Genomic DNA, 12012 nt, shown 5'->3' with positions numbered 1-12012 from the left:
TGCTGGTGTATGAGAGCGCGAGACTTGATACTTAAAGGTTAGTTCAGCCAAAAATGAAAATTAGCCCATGATTTACTCACCCTCAAGCCATCCTAGGTGTATATGACTATCTTCTTTCAGACGAACACAATCTGAGATATCCTGGCTCTTCCAAGCTTTTTAATGGTACTGAATAGGGGGCCAGATTTTGAAGCCCAAAAAAATGCATCCATCCATTATAAAAATAATCCACATGGCTCCAGGGGGTTAATTAAGGCCTTCTGAAGCAAAGCGATGTGTTTTTGTAAGGAAAAATATACATATAATATACAAACTTTATAAACTAAAATTACTAGCTTTTGACGACCGTACGCATACTGCGCAAGTCAACTTGCGCCAAATGAGTAACCCCCTGACGCGATGTATGATGCAGGATGTAGAAGTATCGTAAGCTTGGATGCCTCTTGCGGTTTAAACAAATAGGGCTGTGCAACAAACTCAAGCTCCTCTTCTCTTATATAAAATTATAATATTAAAAAAAGTACACTTCTATAATGTACTTAAAGTGCTCTATTTTTGCGCACTAATTTCATACTTAATATACTAAAAGTCTTCTTTAGTACTTCTTAAGATAATCTTAAGAACATCTAAGTGTAGGCTACTCAACTGTGCTATTTTGAGACACCGTGAAATATGAACTAAAATGTGCTTTTAATATACTATCTCTGTATTTAAAAATATATATTTAGTTAGCACTTGTAGTACACTATAAGTAGTACTATAAGTATATTAAAAGCACATTTTAGTTCATATTTCATGGTGTCTCAAAATAGCACAGTTGAGTACACTTAGATGTTCTTAAGATTATCTTAAGAGGTACTAAAGAATAATTTTTAGTATATTAAAAAATACAGCACTTTAAGTACATTATAGAAGTGTACTTTTTTTCACCTGGGTCGACATTTCTCTTTAAAATTTCTCATTTTAGACTTCTAATTTGTGACCAGTGTTTTGTTTTGCTATATCATCTGTACTTCCGCGTTCATCATTGCGTTATGCATCGGGTCAGAGGTTACTCTTCCACCACAAATCGATGCGTACGGCCGTCTGTCGGAAGCTAGTTATTATAGTTAATATGTTGTTAAATATGGATATTTTTCTTACAAAAACCAATCGCTTCTCTTCAGAATGCCTTTATTAACCCCCAAAATCTGGCCTTTATTAAGTTATCAAAATCTGGCCCCCTATTCAGTACCATTATTAAGCTTGAAAGAGCCAGGATATTTTTAAATATATCTCAGATTGTGTTTGTCTGAAAGAAGATAGTCATATACACCTAGGATGGCTTGAGGGTGAGTAAATCATGGGATAATTTTCATTTTTGGGTGAACAATCCCTTTAAAACAGACACAAATGGAGGCATGCTAACATATACACACACCATCTGAAATACTATCAACAAGACTGCAAACAGCCTTTTCTGCCATTTAGTTTACATCTCTTAAAATCTTTGAGCTTTGAAATGGCAAGGACTTGCTCGATGGCGTAATGAGCAGACAGCATAACAAGAAGATGAGGCTGATTTAACTCCACTTACAAATTTACACAAAAAATGAACGGGCATAATTACACAGATCAACTAAGTCTTCAGAGGTGCCAGGAGAAAAGATATACTGCCTATTAAACATGAGAACAGTGCCACTTCTAGGGTAATCAGAGCTCCACAACAACACATCAAGCCGTATTAACATACACATGATCTGAACACAACAAATGCTTTGTGCTTAAAGTCCAACATAAAATATGCATGTTTTATACTCTAAGGGGAAAAGCTTCTAGTAGCATTGACAAATCATTACAACAATCAGTAGAGCTCAGTCTCACTGTGCTATTGGGTCCGCCGGATGGATGTTTTTCAAAGGTCGTCGCTAGCATTTGAAGCACGAGGTGTGCCAGGTCTTACCCACCCACTGTCACTTTCAGTTACTAACAACACATCTGATATCGACAACATACCCCCGTCAAAGCATTGACTCGTCAATCATCACAGAAAGCCCCAACAGGAAATCCCAAAGGAGGAGAGGACGACAAATGAAATCAAGAGGTAAATAAATGAATCGATGGATGAATAATAGATTAGGCAGCAAGTGGCCCCTTCGAGCAATGCCACGAATGCAATATTAATAAGCAGCTCTTACTGTTCGTCTCTGTGTCATCACTGACACTCTTAGGAGGAGCATGGGCCGAATAACACACAGCTGATCTGTACATTCGATCCGGATTACGGATTTTCTTCAGTCCTTCAGGAAGCAGAGAGAGAGAGTGGAAAAGACAAAAAAGAATTCTGGGAAAAGTACACATTCCCGGATGTACAATGGCTCACAACTTTGTTTTAGTCTTTATTTCCCCCATGCACATAGCAGGAACTTATAAGAATGTTTACCGGGGTCAGCAGTGTCGAGTCTGCCGAACCCTGGTCTCCCTCCCATCAGCAAGCCCATGCATCCCAAATGTGTCCATATCCATGCTGAAGAACACCTCTCCCAAACAATATGCACCGTTCGGCCTCAGAGTTCAGCATGCCTATTTGCTTCTCCCTCCTTTTTTATCAAGCACATTCAGGGGTGCATTTAAAGGGATTACTTTGGCCTAAGGGTGCTGCCTTGTGGGGAGAAAATGCAGTTTCATTTGCAGGCAGGGGTATGGACAAGGAATGTAAAAGCAACCCAGTTCCATTGTAACTTGAGACCGCATGCACATTTTCATTAACTATAACAAAGTATCATAGATGGCTCCAGCTGTTAATGGCTATAAGGTTATACACTGCCTAGGGAGAAAACAATCTAGACAACTGCATATAGTTGGGGTGTAACAGTACACAGAAGTCACGATTCGGTACGATTTCGGTACAATAGGAAGAATGGTCACACTTCAGTTTAGGGTTGACTATTAACTATGACTTTTGCCTCAATAAACCCTAATTACTGCTAATTAATGGTTAGTAATGTAGTTGTTAAGTTTAGGTATTGGGTAGGATTATGGGATGTAGAATATGGTCATGCAAAATAAGGCATTAATATCTGCTTTATATGCAGATTAAACAGCCTATATCCTAGTAATATGCATGCTAATAAGCAACTAGTTCATAGTGGGAACTGGACCGTAAACTAAAGTGTTACCAGACAAAGGAACAAGTCCACAATGCTAGGTTTCTTTTCATTTATTTTGAACAGACAGTACTGCAAATCACAGTTTGTTCCACCTAGTGGCATTTAGTCAACTAGTTGGTACAGTACAGCCTCTTATAGTGTATTAAGCACTAAGCAGTAAACACAAAGCATATTTTTTGCAGGGCTAATAAAAAGCAAAAGGTATTTAGTCACAATCAGCTACAAAACTGAAAAGCATTTTGTGTTATAAAAGTACAAAATAAACATTGTGCATTAGGAGTTTTACAATTTGCTCCACTGAAACTATATTTAAACATTCAAAGCTTAAGCCCAACCCTCCTATACTTAATTTTCCATGTTTCGCTCCGTTTTGCACACAGTTGAGTGTGCAAGCCTTTCGAAGTATTGTCCTTTGTCCATGAGTGCAGAAAGACGCATTTGACGCATTCGCACTACCTAGTGGACTTTGTTTTCATTCATTCAAGTCATTGTGTATATGCTCTGTTCTTCTTCTGCTCTTTTTCCTGTTGTGCGCCCCTTTCTGGATTGGAGTGTGGATCGCCTGTGACTGACTATATGGCCCTGTCCCAAATGGCACACTTCATATGCACTTTCGGTCTTGTGGACTTAAAATGGCTGCTGCCCTCGATGCGGCAAAAATACAGACTTCTTCCCGACAGTCATAACAGCGTTACGTCACGAAAGCGCAGACTCGTAGGAAGACCGCAAATGTTTAGGGTGTCATTTGGGAGAGGGCCTATTTTATTGTGTAACTGCATGAACCAAACCGTGACGTCCGTATCGTATGGTTCGATACGAATTCATGTACCGTTACACCCCTAGCATATAGTAACTCCGATGCTAACTGATTTGTTCAAAAACACCTGACATGTTGTGTGTGTCATGTATTTTTTCACTTCGTCTTCAGTTTTAGGGGCCGTTCACACAGAACGCATTTTTATATTCCAGTGCGCTACTTTTCAATAGTTTTTCTATGTAAATACACGCTAGACGGACATGTATGACCGTTATGCTCACACCTCGCGTCTTCTGCAGCGCCTCACACATGAGCGCCACGTTTTTAAGACGCCGTGTCAAGTTAAAAGAATTTCAACTTTTATACGCCGCTCATCAATGTCAGTTCCAAAACAGTGGACCAATCAGAAGAACTTGGAGGCGGGGGAAGCGCTTTGAGCTTGTTTACAGTAGCAAGTCAGCTGTTTTATTTGTTCTTTATTGCCGTTATTGCATCACGCCTCAAAAGGGCGCCTCGAGACCCTCGCGTTTTGCGCTACGCTTTTTTTAAAACCATTCCTGAGCGCTGGGTCGCGTTTTTAGATGTAAAGACGCGTTCTGTGCGAATGAGCCCTTACTGATAAATCTTTAGGTGTTGAAATAAACAGTCAAGAAATAGCCCTTAACAGGTAGCAATGAGGGCAGCAATCACATTCATTGTGGTCCCAGGGCTGTTTGGTGAGGCTCAATTTTAGTAAGCTACACCAATCGATGAAGTTAATGTGTGTTTCTGTGTGAGGCAGGTAGGGAAAGATCGAGACAAGCCGAAAGGATCTGTCACAACTCCCCAGGAAGAAGTGCCATCTCCATCTATCCCTGCCATTCACTAATTCAATTAAAAAGCATATTCTCAAACTAAGAACTGCGGGGGGGAAGAACTATGCAGAGATCTTTTCTACATAATGACTCAATATATATTATAAATCCTGCTTTGTAAGCTTATATCCTCCCTGTTTCTAATAATTAGTCAGTTGTTGTGATAAACAGACCCTGTAACGGCCTTTCTGACATTCTCTGAAGGAACCACCAAATTCAAATTGATCTGTATAGAAATATGGAGCATCACTGACATATTTTGTTTAAAGTCACAGAACTAAACTAAAATAATTTATTTCATCATTTACTCACCTCCATGTCCTCAATATCTATTTTCAATATTTTTCTTGTGTTCCACAGAGGAAAGAAAGTCTGGTTTGAAAAATGATGATGGTGAGTAAATGAATAATGATTTTTTTGGGTGAACTGTCCCTTTAACTGTACAGTCCTCTCTAGCACATCTCAATCCACAATCGCCACCTTCCATAGGTACAGTCCCAATTCCTGGCAATGTAAAAAAGTGAGCTGGGTCATATCAGGAGACAGAAGAACTCTATGGGGTGCGTGAGACATTAACCATGTTTTCATAGCAGCCTCCAGCTAAGAACAGCCTGTCCTTATGTGCAAAAAACCCTGCCAAATAATAAGGCCCTGGAGAACCATGCTCTATGCAAACATTTTAAATGCTTCAAGGACAAAAGGTTAAAATACAGGCAACAATCGGCGCTAAAACTAACGGCGTGCATAACATATAATGGAAAACTCCCCTAGCAAACATGCTGAAAGTGTGTAGGTCTAGAATTTAAATATAACGCACTATATGGGACTCTGAATTTAGTTGTAGCTATACAGTGCAGAGCACTCTATATTAATATGGAGGTGTGGAACACTAGCTCCTCCCCCATACATTGACCTGACAAGCATGACAAAAATAACCGAGCCTGTTCTGCAATGGGAGACACAAGTCAGGGTTTCTAAAAAGCTCTTGGTTACTGAGATGCATTGGCAGGAAGCAGGCCAGTCTGAGACACGTTTCAAGGCTGCTTGTGTTTGTTTGCATCTGAAATGCACACACAGACATGCAGAGATTGACAATTAACATGCACACACCCACAATCACACACACACCGAGAGAGAGAGAGAGAGCTAGTTTAGGTAGTTAGCCTCGGTGCTGTTTTGAAAACAAACGGAGATGTATATTTATGGTAATGCTTGTATTCTTAGCTGACACAGTGTTAAAAATATAAAAGTGAACATTTAGGAAGCTCAATACCACCCCCTTGTGGATTTCTATATGTTCAGAATCAGAACCCTGGATTTGTCTGGAGTCATGTTTTAATGCCACTTGTATTAGGATAATTTATTAGTTCATCACTATGCATAATTTTCTACACAGAAGTGAGATTTTATAATCAAACTTATCTTAAACCTTCTACTAAGCTATTCAGCGTCATGAAAATGAAAATATCATCATCCAGCATGATTTAGAAACTCATATTGCGATCTTTAAATGTCTTTTTATAAGCTATTTTGTTAACTATCAAAAACCACGATAGATTGATTGTATATTCGCTTTAGCCAATCGAATATTTTCAAGATATCTGTTATCATGATTCCCCAAAATAAAGTTTCTTTTAACTCAATGTCGCCACCTTGTGGCTAATAAAAGATTATTTGCTTTGATCCCGATTCTGAAGGTGAATTACAATCAAAAATCCTCGCAACTAATGACGACTTACCAAAACCTCGTTGTTCATACGTTTTATATACAATAAACCCTGCTATGACAGCTTGGCAAAGCTGTTTAAAATGTCATTCTTTCTAAAGAGCTCCAATAACACTAAAACAATACTGTTGCTACTTCTGACAATAATAATTAGTCATTTAAAAAACTAATTTGTATTTCAGCCAAATACATACATTATATTCAACTGTATTCGAGTGTCTCAGAGTGAAAGCAACTACTGTCTTCTTCATACTAGAGACAAATCTGAAAAGTATACAAAACACTGTTAAAGAGAAATGGTCGTGTATACTCTTCAATGACACATCTTCTTACGTCCTGGCAAAAGAATAAAAATTATTTTTGCGTTATTGTCGCCACATTCCATTGGTTCTGTAATGGTTTCTCTTGGGTTATACAAGAATCTAGTTCAGAGATTTAAACTGCTGTTTATGTGTATCTGACGTAAAGGGGGCAAACTGCTATGGAAGAATGTGTCCTTGAAGAAAATTTCAAAGTGAAATTGCTTTGACCACACATCACAAAACCGCTGAAAAGAAGGTCAGTTGGAGTCTATGGACGCGTGAAAGTGACTGAGAGAAAAAAAATACTATTAAACAAGCTTACCAGTAGCGTTTTCTCAGGGTATAAGGTAGTTTTAAGTCAAACTACGGTCTCCAGAACTCTATAGCCGACAACTCAGAAACAATTTACGCAACCGAAGAAGCTTAATAAATCGAAAAAAGAAGTTAGAAATCGACAGCCGTTGCAGCTCACAAGTTTTGCTTTGAGCGCGACCGTTAAGGCTGAAGGAAACGCAACGCGAGACGGATTTTTGAATTTTCAGAGGCGCTCGCGCTTTTGCTCCGGCTTGTTTTTAAATATATGTGATGCACACTGCTGGCTAGCTACCGATGCTGGCTAGGGTGATGTGATGTGATGTCTCCGTGCTGGAATAACGAGTGTGTGAGGATAAACACAGAGGCTTTACAATCCCAAAAGCTCCTCGGTTCTCAACTGGCGGCTCTTCCTTGCCTGCCTCCAAATTTTTCCCCTCGCACACTCTTGTCGTACAAGTAAAAAATATCCCCGATGTTTCTGACTTACCTTCCGGCTTGTTTTCGGCAGCCATTTCCCCTCCGCGCGCCACATCCTCCTCCTCTTCACGAGCGTTGGGTACCACGCGCGTTCACGCAGAGGACAGCAGCACGAGAAGGGACTGGAGAGGCAGAGGCAAGCCCAACCAGAGCGCACTCACCATTGGCTGGCGAACTATGACTGACCATGTTGTTCTAAAATGGCTTGCGAGAGCAAAGCAAACATCCTCCCCTTTAAAGTGTCTCCGAGAACCATTGGGCAAAGCGTGATGTGTAGATACACCTTAAGAAGAACCGAACCAATCCAAAGTGAGCGCTCGTGAGACGTTCGCGTGCAAATGAAAAGGCGATGCAAATGTTTCAAGTTGCTTAATTCAGAGGCAGAAAACGTATTTTCGGAGCTATTTGCGCTGACATTTTATTCGTAAGCAATTCAGGACGAGTTATTTGTTATGTATAGGTTAAAGGTGATAATGTTAATTTAAGCTATTTAGCATTTATATAAATGATAACGAATTGTTTTGGCAGTATTGTATTTTAAAATCATAGCTCAGCTACCTGTAAATATGTTCAAACCCACTAAAATTGAAACGTAACCTTTTCGACCACTTTAAATTTAATTATGAAGGAAATCGAGTTAAAATTCATAAAGGCACGTGAAAATGTCAACAAAGTTGGAAACAACGATGTTTTATGACAATTAGGACTATGGAAATATTATATTTTTTACAGTTTACACAAACACAACTGCTTTTTATGTTGTTAAAGCAATGTATACCATTAAGATAAAGATATAGCAATCCATAGGTTAACCTTGAAGTTGAAGTAACGTTGGGCTGAACGCGCTGAGTAGCTGCGCCATGGTGCTGAACGGACAGCTCCAGGTGGCAGCAGCGTTCTACTCTCACAACCCAGACCTCCAAAAAAGTCTTAACGGTTCACTAAAAGTATCCTACACAGCTCAGCTCGCCAGAGAAATAGTTTCTGACAGCCTATTATGATAGAATATGAATAATGCTGTGGTTTAGGTCCCATCTGAATTGCCTAGAAAACCTCAAAACTGCGTTTAGGAATATGAAGTTGCATTATACCCAAGCTGATTAATTATTCGTTAGATTACGCATTCGTTAATTGCATTGAGCGTATAGATAATGGCTTAAATGTCTCTCTGCCCGCAGCGAATACCCGCCATGAAATGTTATCTTTAAAGCGTCATCTTTATTGCTTGCAGTTGCTTGATAACGTGCTTTCCAAATCCTTATCTGTTCATTTTCTAAGAGAAAAATCTTGGATTGTTGAATAAAATATTCTAAATGACCCGTGGAGAGGAAACATTCGGCCAGTATATCAGACGATACATCTGGTAATGAAAATAAACATAACATTGTGACTTTTTTGAAATAACATATTTGGTGGACCTAATAAATCAAGTTCAATGCACATGGTTTAATTTAGGATTAGAACGTGTTCAGAAGGCTAATAATAACACATAAAGCTTGAAAAATGTTGGTCTGCTACAACTTTTGAGGCACTTGAATTCTCTGAGGGGCTGAAAATTATACTACAGCACTATTGCCAGGATCACACATGAGTCATGACATCACACAGAGACTACTCGATTCTTATTATCGTTACTTCACGACAGCATATTTGTTTCCATCTTTTTAACTTGTCACAATCATTTCAACTCGATTTTATGAGTTTTCAGAGGTTCAAATTGATTTTATTCATCAGTAAATACATTCGAAGTTGACTTATTTAATGATTCCACACATACTGACACTGATTTATTGGCTATTTTTCCAACACTAATGGAGCTGAGGTTGTCCATTTACTAACTGAATGTTAATTAAGGCCAAAAGAGGGCGCCTTTTGAGTTTTTAAACTGAAAAATAATTAAATGAACCCTCTATATGGGAGTAATTATGAAATCACAGCTAGAAAACAATTAATGACTTTTATATTTTACACATATTTAAGGCTAAAATCTTTTTTTTTTTTTTTTTTTTTTTACATCTGACCTTTGACCTTTTTTAGGGTGCCTTTATTTATAACTGACATTATCCTATAGGGTAAATTATTTTTGGCAGACTGTCTGAAACTTCACACACATTCAAATGCATTTTCACTGTCTGAAAGGTTGTAAAAAGGTCTTAGTGTTTCAAAAAACATTAAAAAGCTTTCATCTTGTGCTTCTATATTTCATTTGGAACTCATGTGTGAAAATGTAAAAAAAAAAACTTGACACAAATTCAGATGCAACTTTACTGCATGGAAAGTAGTGAAACAATGTCTTTGTGTTTCAGAAAGCATTGTTTCTTTCTTAGAATTCCAAATCAATGATTGTAGCACAAGTGAAAATCAACAGGACTCTTTCCATAACTCGATTTTGACTTGTTTAGTTGTCATTTTTGGAGCATCCCTGCTTGTCAGTGTGAGGTCAATGGGCAATGGCATCTGAACTTTTTGTTGTAGAATGGATCACAACTTCCAAACTGACTTCCACAACAATCTATGACTTATATTCTTCATCTCTACCATCACTCTCACTGCTTCTATCCTCCTTGATCCTCAACTTCTTCCTATCTTACTACAACTCATTGTCTGATGCACTGCTGTTACTATCATCAATACTTTCTGGAAAAGGTAGCCTACAGCTTTTCCTCTCTGTCTTCTATAAAACTTACTAACATCAACCTAAAACACAGGCAAAAAGACATACTACCTGCCAGTACTGAACAATAGTACACAGAAAATATGTATCCCCTAAAAGAACTTTATCATTTATGCATGACACACAGGTTTTTTGATCTGTGAGTTATTGTTTTTACAAAATGTGCATTAAAAATGACCTAGTCTAAAATTAACTCACTATGGTGACTTGACAGCATGTGACCTAACATGTGCTAATGTCTCCTTCACTTCCTTGTTGCCAAAAATGTAAAGCACGTGGCAAATACATTTTAATTTAATTGGCTGAAGGGGATGTCATATGATATTACTAAAATTTAAAAAAACAAGTAATAATGGTTGAACATTATTATTGTATTTTAAACACGTAATTTATGACAATGTTATATAGATGGTTAAACTTCTTGGGCGTAGAATTTTGTGGGGACGCTAGGAACATGTCCCTATCAATATTCAGCGATAATGAAGTGTCCCTAGCAATAATTTTGATTAAAACATTTTTTAAATATGTTTATATCTGCAACCACTGTTGTTGTAATTTTAGACGCATCTGAAATGGGTCGTACCATTGACATTTCCTAAGAAGTAAATAAGAAAACTGCTCGTACTTTCAAGGACGTGCATTTAGTGCATGGACGGAGTAAGTGTTTGAAACATAGCCTACGTGCACAGTTTAGGTGAATGAAAGAGTTTACTTTAACTTTAACTCAGTGCTGTTAAACTGAATGTATGAAGCAACCTGTTTGCTAAAATATCCACAAAATTAAAAACAACGCCGAAATAAGAGCGCGCAGTTTATCTGTCAATCAGATGCGCGTGAAAGTTGTGTTCGTTCATACGACAACAGCAGTCTCCCGGTCGCGTTTTCTTACACAGTATCATCATTGGTTCAGTTCATTTTTGATATTACAATAAAATAATGTGCATCAAGAGCGCTTTGAATCCCCCCAAAAATAGTGTAATTCACAGTAAGTGCTCTAGATATTATATAGACTCATCAGAGTGTAATGTATATGTAATACTATAGTGCATATACATTATGCAATGTGATGCTGATGAGAGATGTTGGCGATTGCACAAAAGTGCCTTTTTGTCATCATTAGAATATACCTTTAACTTATCACATAACAGAATTGATTAACTGAACTCAATATATACTTAAAATGTAAATCCCTGAATAATATATATATATTTTTGTTTGCTGCTTTTATGTCCCCACCAATGTCAAAATCAAACCTACCCCCCATGTCATCTTTGAAGGACAATTTTCCCATAAAATATGGATACATATTAAGTCAACATAATAATCCAATGTAATTATTTTTTCTAGATATTCTTAGATAATGAAAAACCTACTAAAGATTGGAATTTTTTTGCATGTAAAAGTATTTAAATTAGTCGATACTCAATACATCCCATCAGTAATAAAAAAACACACTCAAGATATACTTGGACAGAGCACACATAGCAAACAAAGGGCTTGTCCCAATGCCCATACTTGCCTTGTCCACTTGAGAGTATGTGCAAGTGACAGAAATTTAGTGTGCAAAACTGTCAAAGGGCTGGAAAAATGCCAAAGCTCTTTGCCCTTAATGCACACTAAATCCAGACTACCTCTAATACCTCATCAGAGCAGTCCTCGCCTGCCCCAATACACACATACTTACAGTCTTGGCCACTTGAGAGAGCGTGTGTATGTGACAAAAAGTTAGTGTGCGAAGACAGTAGAGGGTTTTAGTAG

At 38.0% G+C, this 12012-nt stretch overlaps 1 protein-coding gene across 1 annotated transcript in view; it reads right to left on the bottom strand.

The window, feature by feature from the left end:
- Positions 1 to 8024, bottom strand: part of camta1a (calmodulin binding transcription activator 1a) — a 436791-nt gene extending 428767 nt beyond the window's left edge. Inside the window, 2 exon segments of the mRNA XM_048177455.1 lie at positions 2178 to 2279; positions 7591 to 8024. Of these exon segments, the coding sequence (XP_048033412.1) occupies positions 2178 to 2279; positions 7591 to 7615 (127 nt within the window). The 5' untranslated portion in view covers positions 7616 to 8024.
- Between the last annotated feature and the right edge of the window lie 3988 nt (positions 8025 to 12012).

The sequence above is a fragment of the Megalobrama amblycephala genome, linkage group LG24 (genome assembly GCF_018812025.1).
Source record: "Megalobrama amblycephala isolate DHTTF-2021 linkage group LG24, ASM1881202v1, whole genome shotgun sequence".
In the NCBI taxonomy this organism is placed as follows: domain Eukaryota; kingdom Metazoa; phylum Chordata; class Actinopteri; order Cypriniformes; family Xenocyprididae; genus Megalobrama; species Megalobrama amblycephala.
Note: the sequence above shows the minus strand (reverse complement) of the source record. Positions and strands in the feature narration are given on the sequence as shown.